At 45.1% G+C, this 21,722-nt stretch overlaps 1 protein-coding gene across 3 annotated transcripts in view; it reads left to right on the top strand.

Moving 5' to 3' along the window:
- Positions 1–21,722, top strand: part of LOC142102806 (uncharacterized) — a 44,972-nt gene that overhangs the window by 16,796 nt on the left and 6,454 nt on the right. For all 3 annotated transcript variants that reach the window (XM_075187362.1, XM_075187364.1, XM_075187365.1), the window contains exon 2: positions 3,457–3,515. In XM_075187362.1, coding sequence (XP_075043463.1) covers positions 3,457–3,515 — 59 coding nt within the window. The remainder of the gene's footprint in view (positions 1–3,456; positions 3,516–21,722) is intronic.

The raw sequence follows: 21,722 nt of genomic DNA on the forward strand, positions 1-21,722 counted from the left end.
GCGTCTTATACATGGGGAAATACGGTATCTTACTTACTTTTTGATGCATTGCTTTAGAAATTGAATGAGATGTTTTTGGAATGTACATACAGCTACTGTATTGTGTTGCAGACAATCTGAAATGACAACTAAGTTTGTACATGATAATTTCCCTGCTTCCGTTTCTCTGTAATAAATGGCAAATGGGTGAATTGTGACCAGTGAAAACCTCGCACCTCATCTTGTAGAATGAAAGAATAATATTCAGCAAGAGTCTCATATCACAATGATTTCGCCAATATCTACATCGTCCTTAAGGCTTTTCAGATATGATAATTACTAAACAAATGACTGTAGTTGAATTAACTTAGAAATTAATAATTTAGTAAAATCTTCGGAGTACTTGACTCCAGGTTACAGGTCTGTGATGTCCACTGCTTGAAGGTAACACTTTCAATGGCATTCTCATCTAGTATATGCTCCAGTATGGTCCTCAACTGACCACATCCTGGGCATTCACCACATTCTTGGAAGAAACTCTCTATTTTGGGCGGATTGAATATCATATTTGCCAGATAGTGTTGGTAAGCGGATAGGTGAAAATCCTGGTCCTCCATTAGTTTATTTAATTTATTTTGCACCCTTCTATTAACAGTTTCACCACAAGAACACTGTTTGGGACGTAGAGAGACACATTTTGAAAACCCCACTTTTATATCAGGATGTGACTGTTTGAAGTGTTCATACACTTCTGAAAGGTTATTCACAATTAGCCTCTTTGTGTTCTTTGGTATCACCATGTCTTAGTGTCACAAAGTCTTTCTTACCAGACATAATCCTGCTGACATCATCACTGCAGTAGAAGTTCTTCAGTCTCAGCAATTTCTGGGTCCAAGCTTCTACCTGGTGTAGGATTTGGTAATGACAAAATGCCAGACTCTCGTATCATGTAGTCACTTGTCTGAGGAAACTGTTGTTCTGTTTTGTTGTTCTATTTTTCTAATACTCCAGTCTTTTGGAAGAAATGTCAGAATAGTAACTCTCACAACGTTTTGTGGTCTCTTCATGTTGTTGCAGTATGACACCATCACAAGATTGACTAATATCAGGCACAGGTTCCTCAGCTGGAATAAGGACTATATCACTTTTTACAACTTCTTACATTTCTTACAGCTTTCCTTTTGTAGTAGTTTTCTTCTTTCATTCTTTTCCTCTTGATAGGTGATGCTTCCATACTGCTGAAACTTTCATTTATTGACTGCAAAGCTGATTCAGCCCTACAAGGGGCCACTTCTGTGTCACTTTCCTCAGATGTGCCTGGTCCTTCTTCAGCAGTTAAAGAATCCATTTTAATTCATATCCTACAGTTATCACAAATCATTTGATCACTATTGACATGTGACAGTATTTCAGTTATCATTCCTTAATTGTTTTCTACTGGTGCTGTGTCCTTTAATATCAAATGAGTCTTAATGTACTTATCCATTTGTCACACTCTTGATCAAACTACCACTATTCACTGATAAACTGTTTTATATAAACTGATAAGATTAGTTCCTTATATCTCTAGTTCTCAGTGCAGAAGCTGCAGCCAGACTGAAGAGCACAGAGAGACTACAAGACAAATCTCAACTTGCCATTTACATGGTTAGTGCAGAAAGGGTTCAACTGTTGTACTTAATATTTGTTTTTACTCCTGTTCCCAAAGACTTCCCAAAATGAAACTTGTACCAAAGAGATACTGTATTTAACTGCATAACATACTTTTTGTACAAAAAATTAAACATACATTTTTTTTTTTTTTAGATATTCAAGGTCAAATCATGTGACCTTGAAATGTAGAAGTCAATATTTAAATATAAAACTAGCTTCAAAACAAGACCAACATGAAAGCTCTACCACAAATAAAAGAAGTTATGGTTTGTTTTATTTGACTTTGCAAGCATATAAATCTTACATTTTTATGTCATGTTTGCAACCCTGTTGCATGAACACCGTGTATCACTGAGGGCTAAAATTTTACATATAAAAGATACTTCATGTCGTCTACCATATTACCAAATTGCACGAAAATCTTAAATCGTCGGGTTGAAAAGCTACTTTTTTTGTGATGATTTGGCATGGAATGAACTCAACAAATGCTTTATAAAAACCTTTACAACCAAAGTACAAACTGCAGGAAGATTTCAGTTGGTGATAAGGGTCAATCTGTGATGGAAAAAAGGGAAATGAAAACCATAACAAAATCAACACCTTTTACAACAGTAGGCCAATGTTATAACATTTTGAAGACTCCGACAGCTGTATACGAATCTCAGAAGTTGCCCGTCTGGCTTTGGAGGAAGGTGTTACTGAGTCTAGGGTTGGCACACCCCGGGAGTTTGTCCATCCGTAATGATAGGCAGATGACCTATTAGACCTTTATGAACCAGATAGCGGATCCTTGCTTGCAGGATACATTTTTAAGAATATGTCTCTCATGTTAAATAATATGACTCTTGGGTGAGATGGGAGGACCTATGTTGTGCACAGTAATTGGGGTTATTCAAGTTCTACAACCTACTTTTTGCCATTCAGGCTATGGTGGATTTTGAGGTCTAGGTGATGAAGATCCTTGGTCAAGGCTGCTGGCCTGGGCTTTAGGGAGGATACCCAATTTGGAGATAATGATTTGACCTTGATCTACTAATTTGGAATAAAGAGCTCTGCTTGGGATCTGTTAATACTTGAAGAGGTGGAAAGGTAAACACCATTTATATATTTAATATGATCTTAGGACTTTGGTTATCCCTTGCAACTAAAGGGCCTCATTCATTAAGGAACGTATCTGCCAATTGTGTGCGTATTATATGCACAGTTACTCTGCGCATGCCCAGAAACGGCCTTTACACCACAGAACGAAGGACTGTCAGAATCATCTTTGGCACACAGGACACCTACGACAGCCTATGATTACAGGGGAGGGGAACTGGGTGGGGAAGTAGCTAATGTACAGTAAAAGTATTCCCCTGCACATACGTCTGATTCAAGCTCCTGCGCTCCAGCAGTACGCTGTTTTTCAGAAGGAAAGCCTGCGACTCCACGGGGTCTACTCTAAATCATAGTGAGGACTATACACAGCATTCACAGTCTCTCCTAATGGGAGATTGAACCATTCACCTGCACACACTCATCTTGTTATAGAGGGAGATCACTGCGGTGTCATTTAGTTACCAGTGTTTGCTGTGGACGATATGATTGTTATATACCAAAGAGGTAGGTGTCTGATTTGTATTTTACAAACACTACATACTTGTGGGAATGCTTTTTTTTTTTTTTTTTTTTTTTAATACATCTTTAATATTTTGAACACAGAAATGTTATATGCGTGATGTATATTTACTACATGCTTGCATACATGTGCATTGTCGTTGTGTATCATCTACTATGTATCTCTATGTAGTACATCTATTTTTTTTTTCTTTTTACTCTCCATAGGATTCCCAAGAAGACTATTCCAGCTAGAAAAAAATATGTCCGTTCATCATACTTTACATGTAAGTACATTTTGACCATTATTTTAAATGTAATGCTTAAAGTAATTTGACAAAACCACAAGAATACTTTTGGTTTTTTAAAACAAATGTATATTATGGCAAACACAAACCACAACCAAAATATAATAATAAAATATTTAATTTTTCTCTTTCATCCAATCTGGGGGACACTACTACCATGGGTTGTATGTGTTAGTTGTTTCCTCTGACTTGCTGACAGACTGATCCTCTCTGCGTCCCCTGTAGCCTCAGTGTTTGTTAAGTGCTTTTACTTGCACAATAGTTTCTTTTCTTTTATTTCTTTTATTTCTTTTATTCATTTCTTTAGTTTACAGTCAGAAGGGCCCAACACTAAAGCAGCACGTCAGGCTCTCATTGACAGCGCTTCACAGACAGCTGTCACATCGGAGCCCCTTCTAAACAAATAGCCAGACCATCAGGGCCACTGCGATACTGGCGCTGAGAGGCAGAGAGCACTGGGACTTGGGAGATGGCGGATGTCATTTCACTATGGAATGTACCAAGTCCCCCGCTCCATAGAGCATTTGGAGGACAGGAGTACAACATATTTCTCTTACAAAATGGATGAAGAATGTAACATTCAGACTGCATAATGTGTATGTATTGCATGCTTATGCATATGGAAGCAACGCAACAGCCAGGATAGGCCACGTAAGGGAAATGAAGATGCCAAAAAGGGGGTGGAGAACGGAGCTCCCCGTCCTGGCCGGTCCCATGAGCTCTTCCTAAAAACAGCAGCTGGGAACAACACACAGGGGACATAGAGAACTGTAGCTGTTGACTTGCTGAAAGGCTCCTATCCCGGAAAAAGTTTTACTAGACCTGAGGGCTAAGTACCATATTCTTCTCTGTCTTATTGTACATTATATATATATATATATATATATATATATATATATTTCATACTATGTATAATAAAAAACTGACAAAAAATATGGAAATCCCTGGATTAGAACAGATAACACATATCTATATTGAGGTGCTGCATTGACTTCTAGTTAGTGATATGCAGAGTATCTTTTATACAATATACTGTATTCTTGTGTGACTGTGCTTTACTACAATACTAATACTTCACCTGTGCCAAATGTAAAACAAAACTCCCCAGTGGACAGCCGGACCTGGAGGCAGTCTGTGCGTAATGTGGAGCGGGGCCAAGGACGAGTAGGCCCAAGATAGCACCTAACACCAAACAAAGGTATCTGCGTGGGCGGCTACACTGACCCAGACGTATCTGCATTGATCCAACTGCAAAACCGCCCAGCAGAAATTCCAGCAGTGGCGTTGGCTCTATCTACTGCTTCCCTCCCAGTGGTTGCAGAAGGACAGATTCAGACAGAGGCTCTCCCTACTAGAGAGGAGAGGGCCCTAACCACGGTGGCGCCTACATCTTCCCCATCCATGCAGGGTCCTTCCCAAGGGAAGCCCGCTTGGTCCACGTCCTTGGTTAGATGTTTGGACAGCTTATATAAGTTTCTAGACTTGCCTAGTCTGACTCCATGCAATAAACTTCATAGGTTTGTTCACACTTTCTCTTCGGTCTCTGATTCAAAAGGATCATAAAAAGAAGACGGGGAGCTCCTCGATGACTCTGATTCACCAAAGGTGGGAGACTTTGACGAGTCCTCCAGAAGTCAGGGCATTGAAGATCTAGTACTGGAGGTTCACCAGACCGTGGATCTTTCAGTGTTAGAAGAACCCCAGTCGACAGACCCAGGTCTCTTTAAATGCAAGAAACGCCGCACCATATGTTTACCACAGTCGGCAAAACTTATGGATATTGCAGAGTCAGCTTGGAAGCAGCCGGATAGGAGGTTTGCCATCCCTCGCGGATTTATGGTCCACTACCCGCTGCAGAACGAGGTATTGGCCTACTGGGAGCAAGCTCCAAGAGTGGATACACTGGTGGCTAGACTGGCTTGCCATACTACACTTCCAGTGCCGGGCTCAGCAGCCCTTCAGAAGGGTACCAACCAAAAAAAGGGGTTCCTCAAATCAATCTATGTGGTGGTGGGCACATCCTTGAGACCCATTCTGTCTTCTGCATGGATCGCCCGGGCAATGGAAACCTGGGCTGACCAGCAGACCAGTGCACTACAGGACTCAGGTTTTTCCCCTAGCCATGCATTTAAAAGAAGTTTCGGGATATCTGTGCAAGGCTACCCAGAACACAGCCTTCATTTCTTCGGCAGTTTCTGCATCGGCCATTGCAGCACAAAGGACCCTCTGGTTAGGGTCCTGGGATGCTAATATGGAATCAAAGAAGTCACTGGAGGGCCTTCCTTACTTGAGTATAGTCCCATTTGGGCCGGAATTAGACAAAATGATTAGTCAAGCCAAAGAGGGAAAGAGTACCTTTTTCCATGTGAATGTCCCTAAGCCTCAAGAGTGTCATGTCTCATGGGAGATTCCTATCAGTCCGTGTTAACGCAGGCCTTCCCAAGGCGCGGAGTCTAACAAGCACCCCAGGTCTTCACCAAGTACCGCCGCAAAGCAGGATGGAATTTGCTGCCAGAGGTTTGCAGGTCGCGCCCTTTGGGTTAGCCCACTGACGTGATAGGTAATAGATGGAAGATAAGCGATCCAGAAGAAATAAAGAGAAAATCTTCTGAAGAGGTAGTGTAGTACAGCACAGAAGGGCAGGATTGGTTAACTGAAGTAGATCAGGACACTCAGAAGAATACAAGCCTCTTACAGTGGAGCACTGGGTTGGATACACTGAAGATACACCACACTTAGGAGAGTGGCCGGGTCGGATTCACTGGTGTTCAGACAGCAGAGTGGTCAGAGAGAGTAGCCGGGTCAGATACTCAGGAACACAGACAGCAGCATAGTCAATAAGGATAGTCGGGTCAGATACACAGGTATACAGACAGCGGAGAATCTAGAAGCAGAGGTCTAACAAGCCAAAGGTCATACACAGTGAAACACCAGAAAGCAGCACAGGAGACACAGGGAGAGCCAGGCGCCAAGTGGTAACTTCTTGCAGAGCGCACTAGATATAGAAGAAGGAAATTCAAATTCCTTGTTCCTGTGTCATGTGACAGCAGCAGTGCCGCCTGCCTGGAACCACAGAGATCGGGAACAGGAATGTGGACAGGTAAGTCTCTCACACTCCTTTGGCTCCTTTCCCAGAAAGGCAGATCCTTGTACTCGTCAAGGGGCCAAACTTCCAGATGAACAAACAGCCTGACAGGACACCCCCCTACTTGGAGTTACGGGGTAGGGGAACGTCTGCTGCTCTTCAGAAAGATCTGTGCGGCATCCTCGTAGGATCTGTGGATCTTGGAAATCATGGAAGGTTACATACATGATCAACCCACTAGGGCAAGCCCCTCCGTTTCTTCACCAGTGCTCTCCCTCGAGATCCCATGGAAAGGGCAGCTGTGTGTCAGGCAGTCGTTCTCTTCTTTCAGCAGGTGTCATCTGCCGAGTTTCAGAGGACCAGAGAGGAAGCAGGTTCTACCCAAACCAGATGGCACGTTCCGTCCCATCCTGAATCTCAAGATGGTCATTTTGCGCCTTCATGTGGACAGATTTTGCATGAAATTGATACGCTCGGAGATAAACGAATTGTAGCCACAGGACTTTCTGGCGTCCATAGATATTTGCGACACATATCTCCATGTACCCATCTGGTAGGGCCATCAACCACTGCTCCATTTTACAGTGGGGAACTCCCATTATCAGTTCAAAGCTCTATCCTTTTGCCTCTTCATGGCGCTGAGGATCTTCACAAAGATTATGGCGGCCAGGTTACGTTCCCTAGGAATGAACATTGTACATTACCTGGATGACCTGCTGATCAAGGAGGACTCTGATTGACTCCTGCACCAGGTTCTGGCCCTCATCGGGTTCTGGAACAGCATGGCTGGATAATAAACCTCCAAAAATCTCAGCTGTTGTCTTGTCAACGAATGACCTTCTTGGGCCTTATTCTGGATTCCAGGGCACAAAAGATTTTCCTCTCGGATCACAAAGTATGCTCCCTCAAGATTATTGTGAGAAAGGCCCTAACGGTCTCCAAACTTTCCATGCTCCTTTGCATGCGGCTTCTGAGACTCATGGTATCCACTTTTGAGACCCTCCCATTAGGAAAGTTCCATTATCGAAGTTCTCAGTGGGACCTCCTAACCAAATGGTCAGGTTCATCCTCCACCTAAAATCTCTGAAAATTCAGTTGTCTCCCAAATCCCGCCTATCGCTTCAGTGGTGGTTAAAGCAGGATTAGGTTACCGAATTTACCATGGGCAGGTCCTTTGCCCCGTGGTCATGGATTCTGATTACATCTGGAGATCTGTCAGTCTCCAGAAGTGGGGGCTTCCAGACCTGGACCCATGACGTCCCGTCCCAACCACCAGGTAGCCAGGTTGTGCTTGTGGCCCAGGGACCCCCTGACGGTTGCGTTTGATGTCATGACAATGCGTTGGGAGTTCAGGTTGGGATACCTGTTTTTTCCCATCCCAATGCTTCCGAGGGTTCTCCGTCAGGTCAAACAAGGAGGGTTCCCAGTGATCTTAATGGCATTCAACAAGCCTCAATGAATCTGGTTCTTGGACATCCTTCACGTGGCGTAAGTCCAGGGAATCATCTGCCCCTCAAAAATGACCTCCTGCTACAAGGTCCGTTTCTGTACCTGGACCTACCTCGTCTGGCTTTAACCGCATGGCTGTTGAGGCCAGGCTTTGGAGGTCAAAGGGGTATTCTGTCATACGCCGGGGATTAAAGTCTTTCTCAGCCTCCTATTGGATGAAGGATCTCCCTCCACTATTTAAACCTGTCTCTTCCTCTCCTCTGAGCCTGTTCTTAGGTTCTCCTAGTGGATGTCTCCTCCAGTCAGAGCTTCCCTGCAATCCACCGACCATTCCAGGCTTCACAACTGCTCCGCTATCCCTGCATTCATTCTGCAATCCGCAGACCTCTCCAGGCTTCACAGCTGCTCCGCTATCCCAGCGGTCATCCCTGCGGTCATTCTGCAATCCGCAGATCTCTCCAGGCTTCACAGCTGCTCCACTATCCCAGCGGTCATCCCTACGGTCATTCTGCAATCCGCAGACCTCTCCAGGCTTCACAGCTGCTCCGCTATCCCAGCGGTCATCCCTGCGGTCATTCTGCAATCCACAGACCTCTCCAGGCTGCACAGCTGCTCCGCTATCCCAGTGTTCATCCCTGTGGTCATTCTGCAATCCGCAGACCTCTCCAGGCTTCACAGCTGCTCCGCTATTCCAGCGGTCATCCCTGCGGTCATTCTGCAATCCGCAGACCTCTCCAGGCCTCACAGCTGCTCCGCTATCCCAGCGGTCATCCCTCGGTCATTCTGCAACCCGCAGAGCTCTCCAGGCTCCACAACTCCATGCTGCTCCGCTATTCCTGCGGTCATTCCTGAAACCCACAGATCTCTAACTCACTAACTCCGTGGATCCTGCTCCACTCCCAGAGGATCGCAACCTGCGTGGCGGTTGCCGCGAAATCCATACCACCTTGCGGGGGTTCTTGTTGAAGACCAACCACTGCGTTAGACTCCGAGCTTCTGGTGAGTCTTAGTATTGGCAGGTCAGAGGTCTGTATCCCAGCTAACCGTGACATTTTCCTTGCGAGTAGTGGAAACCATGCTGCAGGCCAGGAAACTGGCTTTGGCTCGCATCTACCATATAGTGTGGCGTAACTACAGTATGTAAAGTGGTTTGAGCATAGGGTCTGTCACTTGGTCCTTTATGTACTTCAGATGCCTCCCTTTGAGACTTTCAAATCTGCTGATTTTAGGTTTTTGACATTGAAACTGGTGGTCCTCCCAGCAATTGTTTCTGTGCGCAGAGTGTCAGAGCTGGGAGCCCTTTCCTGTCGCTCTCCATATCTCATCTTCTGTGATGATAGGGCTGTGCTACGTATGCTTCCTACCCTCCACCCAAAGGTGTTTTCGGGGTTTCACCTTAACCAAGAGATTGTGGTCACCTTTTTCAGGGAAGAGACTTCCTCCACGGGGCCTTCCTCGGCTTCCTTGGATGTGGTCCGAGCCCTCCGCATTTATGTGAATAGAGCATCTGCTATCCGACGGACTGACACTCTCTTTGTGCTGCTTGATGCCTATAAATGAGGATGGCTGACTTCAAATAAGACCACAGCCAGGTGGATCGTGTCCACCATCAGGCAGGCCTAAGTGAATTCCAACCGGCGTGTGTCTAGCTGCCTCAATGCCCATTCCACCCGTGGGGGCTTCTTGGGATGCACGTAAAAGGGTCTCAGCGCATCAGCTCTGCTGGGTGGCCACCTGGTCCTCTGTCCACACCTATACAAAATGTTACCAGTCTAATGTTTTCATTTAGTGTAGTGTTTGTGTGCCAGGGTGTCAGAGTGGTCCCTCCCTTAGGGGGCTGCCTTAGAATGTCTCCATGGTAGAAGTGTCCCTCAGATTGGATGCAAGACAAAAGAGGATTTTTATACTTACGATAAATCCTAATTTCATCTGGGAGATACTGTGTTCCCTCCCTTATGCTCTTCTGTTGTTTGATTTTGGTTGTTGTTTCCTTTTCCTTGGGGCTTTATAAATGCACGGATTGCAGAGGGGAGGAGTCTGTCTGCAAGTTTGATTAAACAATTCATTAACTAGTTAAGTGCCAACTCCAAGCTCCCCACATACAACCCATAATAGCAGTGTGCCACTGATGGAATCAGAGAAACGGATTTATCGAAAGTATAAAAATCCTCTTATTTCAGGCCCACTTGAGCCAACATTGGAAGATGATTTGTTCCTGACCCCCTGTCTTCTGGGTACCCGTGATGTCGATGGCAGCAGTGGTGAAAAACCAGAGGGGAAATGGTCCAAAGAGGACGGTTGGTCAAATGAGGTTGTTTGGACAAATTAAGAATAAACTATATATACAAAAAGCGTCGGCGCACAAGAGCTGCTATTGATTTGAAAAAGTAATAATATTAATAATAATAATAATAATAATAATATATCAACAATAAAAGTTTTATATGAACTCTACAGTATTTTTCATCCATTGCCATTTTTGATTTGTAATATAACATCAATTGTAATACTTTTAGGTGTTATTGGAAACAGTTTATCAAAAGTGTCTGATTAAGAACTACAACAAAGAGAATCTTTAACGATATAACAATGGTCCTTATTGTTTACTGCTGTTATTAATAGTTTTAAGTTTTATTATATGAATGATTTGTAAGGATATTCTAATTTAAAATATTTTATTAATAAAATATTATTATTAATTCTATATCCACTGATCTGTTACTGTTGGTATTATTATTATTATCGATATTATTACTTTTTCAATATTAGCTCTTGTGCGCTGTCGCTTTTTGTATATATAGTTTAATCAATATTTGTTAGGGGTTTGCAGGTTACCTGAGATGGGCTGCCTTGATCTACTAAACCAGGCCTGTCCAACCTGCGGCCCTCCAGATGTTGTGAAACTACAAGCCCCAGCATGCTTTGCTGGTAGACAACCAGTTGATAGCTGGAAGGGCATGCTGGGACTTGTAGTTTCACAACACCTGGAGGGCCGCAGGTTGGACAGGCATTATATTTTATTTGGGAAAATGAGGAGGGTTGGGCCAAAAGAGGGGGTGGGGATAGAAGAGGTTTTCACAAAGAGGGGGGTGGAGCAAAAGAGATGCTTTGGCCAAAAGAGGTGGGTTGAGCAGAAGAGCGGTTTTGGACTGGAGAGGACATTGAGGCAGCTTGTTAATGTTTGGTATGATGTCAATGATAAAGTTGAGAATTATAAGAAAAGTAAATTTGTGGCCGATTTGGATATTGAGTCATAGGGTCTTGTGTGGAGAAATTTTGCAGACGGACAGGTGTGAGGAATTGTGCTATTGCGGAAGGAGGGGGAACGTGTCATTGGGGCAGGGGGGTTGTTGATGAGGTACTGTGCAAAAAGGTAAGTGAGACGGGTCAGGGTTGGTGAATTTGTCATAGCTATGGGTCAGGGTTGTGCTCTCTAGTGCTTGTTTGGATTGGTGCATTTTATTGTAGAATCCCAGGAGTAGTGCATCCTGGTCACTGTCCCCTGCTTATTCTTCCATATGATGCTCTCCCACATCACGGGTCACCTCCGCCAGGTCTTCCACTTCCTTTTTTTCTTGTATGGTAATCTAAACAGAGGAATCTTATAGGAGAAATCAAGGTCCCTTTGGGGAAACCATATGCTATTCTACACGCATGATACTTGTTGTCTTCTAGTGAGTATATACCCTTAAGGGGCTAAGAGGATTGCTCCATCACGTGGTCTTCTGGTATCATCATAAAACACACGGGAAATTAAGGGACATTACTATTGAATGTTTTAGATTATAAAGGCTATGCTATGTCTGTTTTTTCTTCTATTTATATATCTTCATGACGTATACATATGAAATGGATTAATTGAAGGAGAAGAATCTTCTGTTTCATCAAAAATACCTGATTTCTAATGGATAAGATCTAAAAAGCAGGACATTTGTTTGGACAATATTTTGGAGTGAACTAAGAGCTATTACCATTAGCGCCTTCTTCCCTTTATTCTGTTTGGCTGTGCTCTCTAGTGCTAGGTTGGATTGGTGCATTTTATTGTAGAATCCCAGGAGTAGTGCATCCTGGTCACTGCCCTCTGCTTATTCTTCCATATGAGGCTCTTCCACATCACAGGTCACCTCCGCCAGGTCTTCCACTTCTTCCTCTGTATCTTGTCCCAACATGGTGTAATAAGAAAATCAATAAATAAACATCAATGTTTGACTGAATGTCTTCTAAGTTTTTGCCTCATATTATTCGATTTCCTAACAATGTTTGTGTATTTATTGACATGCAAGTTGTTGTGCATCTGTGGGGTCATCTTTTATCAAAAATGATCACAGATTTAATAACATCTATGTTTCAAACAGCATATATATATATTTGTTGAGTGGAATGCTACCTATCTTGTCTGAAAATACTCCGTAATCTTGGAGAACATTGTCTGAATATACAGTAAACTGGCTAGGTAGCAGTATAAGTGCCTAGGATCTACAAGTTTGATTTGCATTATAATTGGCAAGTGCTAATTCTGAATGCATTTTATTTTGTTAAAATAGCCACCTATTGTAGAGTGTGTTTCTATTTCTTTAAAGAAAACATTTGTCATTTTATTTTAACCGTGTATTGTGTTTTTAAAAGTACTTGTGGGGGATAGTAATGTCGTTAGCAATAGAGTAGATCTGGTGTCAGTCCCTCGGACCCCCTGCACCAACTACTCCTCAATGCAGGCCAATGCCGTGGTCTCCAGGGGACTGAGGTTCAGTTGAGCTGGGGGACCACTACCTGTCACCCTAGTATGCACGCGGTGGAAGTCTTGCACCTGTGTGAAATGTTCCAAGATAAGAATGTTGCAATGTGTACAATCCAAAATAATTCTAGAAGACTTGTGTAGATATATTTTTACACCGATCAGCCACAACATTAAAACCACTGACAAGGGAAGTGAATAACATGGAATATCTTGCTATAATGGCACCTGTCAATTGGTGGGATATATTAGGCAGAAAGTAAATAGTCAGTTCTTAAAGTTGATGTGTTGGAAGCAGGAGAAACGGACAAGCGTAAGGATCTGAACGACTTTGACAAGGGTCAAATTGTGATGGTTAGCTGACTGTGTCAGAACATCTCGAAAACAGCAGGTCTTGCTGCGTGTTCTGGTAACCAGTGGTGAGTACCTACCAAAAGTGGTGAACCGTTGACAGGGTAATGAGCACACAAGGCTCATTGATATGCATGGGGAGCAAAGGCTACCCTGTCTGTGATAGGCTGCTGGTGGTCAGATAACGAAACCTCAGAACAGACTGGTGGAGGTCTTCACCTATAGCAGCCGTCTTTCCCGTAGAGCTAGACGTGCTCCCAGGTACTCGGATGCCCCCAGGACTTAACTCGAAGTAGTGTAGGTTTAGTATACTAAACCGCAGCTGCAGGTCAGGAGACAGAGATGCTAATGGATGGTCAGACGAAAGCCAAGGTCAGGGGTCACTAGCAGGAAGTGTAGTTAGGAAACACGCCAAAGGTCAAGGTCACAGGCAGAACAGCAAAATCCGAGGTACGGGCCAAAGGTTCAGGGTCACTAGCAAACAGGCAGGGTCCAATAAACAGGCAGAGGTTCACAACGAATAATCAGCAATCCAAGGGTCCAAAGCAGGTCAGCACAGTGCACAACTGGGACGCTATAATCGGCAGGGAGGCTCAGCCCTCCCTGCCTTAAATACTAATGGCAGCCAATCAGAGCCTAGCTCTGAAAGTATCTACAGCCCAGCATACAACTTAATTAATTAAATTACTTAGCCCGCAGGCTAGGGGAATGCTTGCGCTTGCGCCCGGCTTTCTTACATTGCCGGGACGCAGCGTTGAATAACTAGCGTCAACGGTCGGGTCATACCCGGAAGTGACGTCCCAGTCGTCAAGGTGAGGGCCAGGACGCTGGGGAGCACAGGAAGCGAGTCCCTGCGGCTGTGAGTACCGTCGCGGCTCGTAACAGTGTGGTCCAATTCCACAGAAGAGACACTGTAGCACAAGTTGCTGAAAAGTTAATGCTAGCTATAATAGAAAGGTGTCTGAACACATAGTGCATTGCAGTTTGCTGTGTAGCCACAGATTGGTAAGTGTGCCCATGCTGACCCCTGTCCACCGCCGAAAGCGTACAATGGGCACGTGAGTGCCAGAACTGGACCATGGAGCAATGGAAGAAGGTGGCCTGGTCTGATGAATCACATTTTCTTTTACATCATGTGGACGGCTGGGTGCATTTGTGTCATTTACCTGTGGATACACTATGTGGAGAAGGAATGCCAGCAAAGGCAGTGTGATACTCTGGACAATATTCTTCTGGGAAATCTTTGCTCCTGGAATTCATGTGGATGTTACTTTGACATGTACCACTTACCTTAACAGTGTTGCAGACCAAAACATCCCTTCATGGCAATGGTGTTCCCTGATGGCAGTGGCCTCTTTCAGCAGGATAATGCGCCCTATCACACTGCAGAAATTGTTCAGGAATGGTTAGAGGAACATGACAAAGAGTTCAAGGTGTTGACTTGGCATTCAAATTCCACAGATCTCAATCCAATCAAGCTTGTGTGGGATGTGCTGGAAAAACAAGTCAGAGACATGGAGGCCCCACCTTGCAACTTATAGGACTTAAAGGATCTTCTGCTATCAACTTGGTGCCTGTGGCTGTATACCTTATAAATAACTCATTGTATAAATTTATTTAAAGGAAACGGCACGGCGCTTATTTATATCATTGCAACTACACTGATTTTATTATATTGTGTGGCACTTTGTATAGGAAATGCATTAATTTCTGAGGTATTGGTTTTTAACTTCTGTGAGAGGATGTCCTGGTTGAATTTGAATAACTTTTCTAAAGAAAGTCCATCATGTTAATTAGACCTTTTTATCTCAGTGGCCATGTCACGGGCACTAGGAGTTTTGCCCAGGATTTCACCAGTTGACTATGCTTACCAGAGAGGCGGAGTTTGCACAGCGGTCCTCTGGCAGCAGGGTGAATAGTGGAACGTATATAACAGCAGATGGAGAGAGGATGCCAATGGAATTGATGATAGTCAATGACTTGCAGCTATACTGGAAAGGCAGGTTTGAACCACGGAGACCAGGGTGGACGTGAGCAGGTGAAGGAAGATAACAGGAGAGTCAGTGGTCTGCGGATAGCAAGTTGCACCACTGCTGTGGTGAGAAGACTTGTCCAGGTGCAGGTAGGTAGCGGGGAAGTCAGTAGTCTGCATATAGCAAGTTGTACCACTGCTAGTAAGTGAGGAGTTGTTAAGGTGTGGATGAGTGGAGGCATGCAAAGAGTTAATAACGGTATGAAGACACTGAGAGCACAGAGGAACTTGTTCCAAACAGATATGCAGCGTTTACAGCTAATAGTCTATAACGGTATGTATACCGCTGCTGAGTAGAGAGGCTTGCACAGAGCGGATATGCGGGATAATAACATAGTCAATCACAAGTATGCATATCACTGCTGAGTAGAGAAGCTTGTCCCAAACAGATATGCAGCGTAATAACAAATAGTCTATAGCGGGTATGGACACCGCTGCTGAGTAAAGAAGCTTGTCCTAAGCGGATATGCAAGGTAACAGTTGATAGTCAATAACAAGTAAGCATACCGCTGATGAGTAGAGAAGTTTGTCCACAAGGATATGCATGCACAGCAGGGGCGCTGGACGGCTGTAGCGGGTATGGGAACCGCAGGTGAGCAGAGCAGGTAATCAGAAGCCAGCTGAGGACACAAGCAGGCTACAGCAGTCTGTAGCGCGTATGAGAACCGCTGATGAGCAGAGCAGGTAATCCAGAAGCCAGCTGAGGTCACGAGCAGGATACAGGAATCAGTAGCGGGTATGGAAACCACCGATGAGTAGAACAGGTAATCAGCAGGAAGCTGAAGACACTAGCAGGACACAGGAGACACCTTCAGAGACTCAAAGGGAATGAGACTCAAGATCAGGCAACGAGGTAATGAGCACAGGTGCCTTAAATAGGGAGATGTGCCTGATCCTCCAATTAGATTAAAAGCAAAGGTCATAAGTTCTTGGATGCTGCGCATGCGCAGTCCATCAAGATGGCGGACAGCCGCGGCTCAGGACAGGCGCCGGCAGGAAGGCTAGAGAACCTCGCACCAGCGCAGAGGCACTCACGGTCCGGTGCGTGACAGTACCCCCCCTTTTAAAGGTGGGCACAGAACACTTGGAGCCGGGTTTGCCCGGATACTTGGAGTAGAATCTTTTTAGAAGGGCTGGAGCGTTGAGATCATCTGCGCGGATCCAAGAACGCTCCTCTGGATCAAAGCCCTTCCAATGCACAAGGAAGCGAAGAACTCCTCGCAAAATTTTAGCATCTAAAATATGAGTAATTTCAAACTCCTCCTCTTGATGAACTTGTACTGGCCGAGGTGCTGAAGGAGGAACAGAGAAACGGTTGATGATAAGAGGCTTGAGTAATGACACATGGAAGGCGTTGGAGATACGAAGGTTCTTAGGTAATAGTAGTTTGAAGCACCCCGGATTTATCACTTGAGTGATCCTATATAGATGAATGAAACGGGGAGCGAACTTCATAGACGGAACCTTCAAGCGAATATTTTTGGTAGAAAGCCATACGCGGTCTCCAATCTTAAGTGGTGGAATAGCTCGCCTCTTTTTATCCGCAAAACACTTGTATCTGGCAAATGTCTTCTTCAGGCAGGATTTAACCTGAGACCAGATATTTTTGAAACTCTGACACACTCTCCACTGCAGGAACTTGGGTGGGAGGGAGGGCAGGAAATTCTGGGAAAGACGGATGGTGACCGTATACCACAAAGAATGGACTTTTTGAAGATGACTCGTGATACATGTTGTTATGGGCGAATTCAGCCCATGGAAGTAAATCTACCCAGTTGTCTTGGTTGGCTGAGGAGAACATCCTTATGAAAGTCTCAAGATCTTGGTTGACTCTCTCGGTCTGTCCATTTGATTGAGGATGGTAGGAGGATGATAGTGATAATCGAATACCCAAGGTCTTGCAAAGGGCTCGCCAGAATCTGGAAACGAATTGCACTCCTCTATCCGAAACAATCTCAGATGGACATCCATGAATTCGGAAGATCTCCTTGATAAAATGGTCAGCCAGAGTAGATGAGGAAGGTAAACCGGTCAAAGGAACGAAATGTGCCATTTTCGAAAATCTATCCACCACTACCCAGATGGTATTGCACTTTTTACTCGGAGGAAGATCGGTGACAAAGTCCATACTAATATGGGTCCAAGGTTTGGAAGGAATGGGTAGTGGTTGAAGTAAACCCGCCGGTGTTCTGCGGGGAGTTTTAAACTGGGAACACACCTCACACGCGGCCACAAATTCTTTGACATCTCTCCTCATAGAGGACCACCAGTAGCTTCGAGAAAGAACTTCTAAGGTCTTGCGTTCACCCAAATGTCCAGAAAAGCGCGAGGAATGATACCAGGACAATATTTTCCTCCGTAGAGATGGAGGCACGAGGGTTCTCCCAAATGGTAGCACCTTGGTGGAAGAAGTGGCCAGAGTCACACATTTGGGATCTAATATAGGATGGTTAGGACCATCTTCAACGTCTGAGGACGCCACAAACGCCCGAGACAAGGCGTCTGCTTTTCTATTCTTGGAAGCTGGTTTGAAGGTTATGATAAGCTCAAAACGGGAAAAGAAAAGAGACCATCTTGCTTGACGAGGATTCAAACATTGGGCTGACTGCAAATATGACAGGTTTTTATGATCCGTAAAAATAGTTACAGGATGACGAGCTCCCTCCAGCAGATATCTCCACTCCTCTAATGCTGCTTTTATGGCCAACAACTTCTTGTCCCCGATAGTGTAATTTCTCTCCGCAGGTAGAAGACCTCGAGAGTAGAAGGCACAAGGATGGAATTTTTGTTGCTCCGATCTTTGGGATAATATGGCCCCTAGGCCAACATTAGAGGCGTCTACCTCCAGGAAGAAAGGAAGAGTCACGTCAGGCTGTCGAAGAACAGGAGCGGAGGAGAAGGACTCCTTGAGGAACTGGAAAGCTTGAAGGGCCTCGGAGGACCATTGTTTAGTGTTAGCTCCCTTCCGGGTCAGAGCCACTATTGGAGAGGCGATGGATGAAAAACCTTGAATGAAACGTCTGTAGTAGTTTGCAAAACCTAAAAAACGTTGGATTGCTCGGAGTGTAGTTGGCTGGGGCCAACGTAGTACAGCGTTCACCTTTTCAGGATCCATTTTGAGACCAACTCCGGACACAATATATCCCAAGAATGGAATCTGGGATAACTCAAAGGAACATTTTTCTAACTTGCAGAATAAAGAGTTTCTTCGGAGTCTGGAAAGGACCTCTGCCACATGTTGATGATGAGTGGGCAGATCCTGGGAAAAGATTAATATGTCGTCCAGGTAGTTGACGACACAGACATACAACAAGTCCCGGAAGATCTCATTCACGAAACCCTGTGTCACGGGCACTAGGAGTCTTTACCCAGGGATCACCAGGTGATAGGCTTACCAGAGCAGTATAGGTGGTAATATGGTACTCTGGTAGCAGGGTGATCACGGAACAGGAAATAGCAGATGATGAGATGCTCAGGAAAGTCTATGACTAGCAGCACTGGCAATATGGAAGTAGTAATACACGAGGAACTGTATGGACAAAGGACACGTGAAGGTAGTCAGTGGTCTGCGGTAGCAAGTTGTACCACTGCTATAGTGAGGAGGAATGTCCAACAGAAACGAGGAGGTGATGAGAGTCAGCGGTCTGCGGATAGCAAGTTGTACCGCTGTCTGAGTGAAGGAATGGAATCCAAGTGGAGGTATCCGGGGAGTCAGTGGTCTGCGTTAGCAAGTTGTACCACTGCTATGTGAAAGGATACTGGAACGGGTGAAACTGTAAACAGGAGTCAGTGGTCTGCTACTAGCAAGTTGTACCACTGAATATATATGTGAGGAGGTGCACGGGGAGAGACTGCAACACAATATATACACGGGCACCTTGACTTTGATCCACAGTAATATGCACAATATAAATGTATAAATGACTGAACAACACTGCCAATGTAGAAAGTCTCTTGAAGTAATCCAGCATGAGATAACACAGTCAATGATGGCAATAGAGTCAGCAGATAGTACACTCCAGAGGAGAACCAACACAGTCAATGATGGCAATAGACTCAGCGGATAGTACACTCCAGAGCAGAACCAACACAGTCCAGCAAGGTATGCAATACACAGCACAGTCAATGGGAAGTATGCATACCGTGGTTCAGGAGAAGGCAGTCAGACAGGAGTGCAGAGATACCTGAAGGGCAGGAGGCCGGCAGGATCCAAAGTCCCTGGATGGGTGAAGCGGTGGTCTAGCAGGTGCAGCGCACAGGTAGGTAGACCAGCAGGGAACACAGGAAGGCGTGGAGAGCGGATCAGTAGTAGATGGATGAGTAGCGCTGAGAAGTAACAGCAACGGGTCTCTGCGGGAACACGGAGGTAGCCAATAGCAACCAGTAGGTGCAGTAACGATGGGACACCGGAGCAGAGTTGAACTGGAACAGTTGGTCACGGAGAGTAGCGGGTAGCAATAGTGGCAGCAGACTCAAGGAAACACGGGAGAGTTGACAAGGGCTGAAGACTGTAGTGCACGGAGGCAGCGGATAGGAATCAGCTAGCAGTCACGATGATGAAACACAGACGAGTTGCAGGTTGAAGACTGTAGTGCACGGAGGCAGCGGATAGGAATCAGCCAAACAGTCACGATGATGAAACACAGACGAGTTGCAGGTTGAAGCCTGTAGTGCACGGAGGCAGCGGATAGGAATCAGCTGGCAGTCACAATCATGAACAGGTGAGTGGATGTGAATGAAAGATTGTAGTGCACGGAGGCAGCGGATAGGCATCAGCTAACAGTCCCAATGATACATGGTAGAGTTGAAGTGCTTAGAAGACTGTAGTGCACGGAGGCAGCGGATAGGAATCAGCTCAACAGTCACGATGAAACACAGTAGATGGTAGAAGTGGTATGGGAACCACAGTAGTAGAAGTGGTTTGGAAACCACAGCGGTAGAAGTGGTTTGGAAACCACAGGAATCAGCTGGGCTGAATAAACGAGGAAACACAGGAACACCTTCAGAGACTCATGGGGAATGAGACTCCAAGATCAGGCCACGTGGTGTTGACCACAGGTGCTAAATATAGGGAGGTTGCCTGATCTGCCAATTTAGTTAAAGGAACATACACTGGAGGTATGGAAAGGGCTGCGCATGCGCAGTCCCTCAGGATGGAGGACGGCCACGGTTCCTAAATGTCCGGGAAGAGGCACTCACGGTCCGGTGAGTGACACCCTGGAAGACAGCGGGGGCGTTACACAACCCGAAGGGCATAACTAGATATTCATAATGGCCATCCCTGGTGTTAAAAGCTGTCTTCCATTCGTCTCCAGACTTGATCCGGATTAAGTTATAAGCGCCTCGAAGATCAAGCTTGGTGAAGATCCGGGCTCCCTTAATGCGATCAAAGAGCTCGGTAATTAGTGGAATAGTATACCGATTTTTGATGGTAATGCCATTAAGTCCACGATAATCTATACAGGGTCGTAATGATCCATCCTTCTTCTTCACAAAAAAGAACCCCGCTCCAGCGGGAGAGGTGGAAGGTCGGATAAATCCTCGCTGGAGGTTCTCCTTGATATACTCAGATGTTGCTTGAGTTTCTGGTAGCGAGAGTGGATACACACAACCCTTAGGAGGGTTCTTGCCAGGTTGTAAGTCAATCGGACAATCCCACGCCCGATGGGGAGGAAGGCGTTCAGACTGAACCTTATCGAATACATCCGCGAAGGAAGCATACTGTGGAGGGACACCCGGCGGGCAAGGTGAAATGGAAGACTGATGTATTTTGAGTGGAACAACTTGAGAGAGACATCTATGACGACAATCAGGACCCCAGGAAGTGACTTGAGGAGTGTTCCAGTCAATCTGAGGGGAATGAAGTTGAAGCCATGGAAGGCCAAGTACGATGGGACTGGTGGTAACAGGAAGGACCAGTAAAGAAATTTTCTCTTGGTGTAAGGCTCCAATTTGAAGAGTCAATGGAGACGTACTTTGAGTAATGAGTCCATTAATTATACGTGATCCATCGATAGCAGTAACAGCTATAGGTGCTTTTAAAGGAATCACTGGTAGGGACCATTGATTCACTAGGGAACTAGAGATAACATTTCCAGCAGCTCCAGAATCTAGAAGTGCTTGAGACATAAATGATTTGGTGGCAAAGGAAACGGTAATATCAAAAGCACAGACTTTAGCATCCGTAGAACATGGAGAGGACTCCAGGGACCCTAACCTTACCTCTCCAGAACTGGTTAGGGCCTGGCATTTCCCGACCTTCTAGGGCATGAGTTCAGCATGTGAGTAGAGTCAGCGCAATAGATACAGAGTCTATTCTTCACTCGTCGCTCTCTCTCTTCAGATGTTAATTTAGAGCGACCTACCACCATGGGTTCTACTAGAGGTGGAAGATGACGAACTTGGGATACTGAACGAACAGGCGCTTTGGAGGAAGTTCCTCTTTCGGAATCTCTCTCACGAAACCTCATGTCTACACGATGGCATAGAGAAATCAAATCGTCCAAGGAGGAGGGTAACTCTTGTGAGGTCAGT

Source organism: Mixophyes fleayi, chromosome 1 (genome assembly GCF_038048845.1).
Source record: "Mixophyes fleayi isolate aMixFle1 chromosome 1, aMixFle1.hap1, whole genome shotgun sequence".
Classification (NCBI taxonomy): Eukaryota; Metazoa; Chordata; class Amphibia; order Anura; family Limnodynastidae; genus Mixophyes; species Mixophyes fleayi.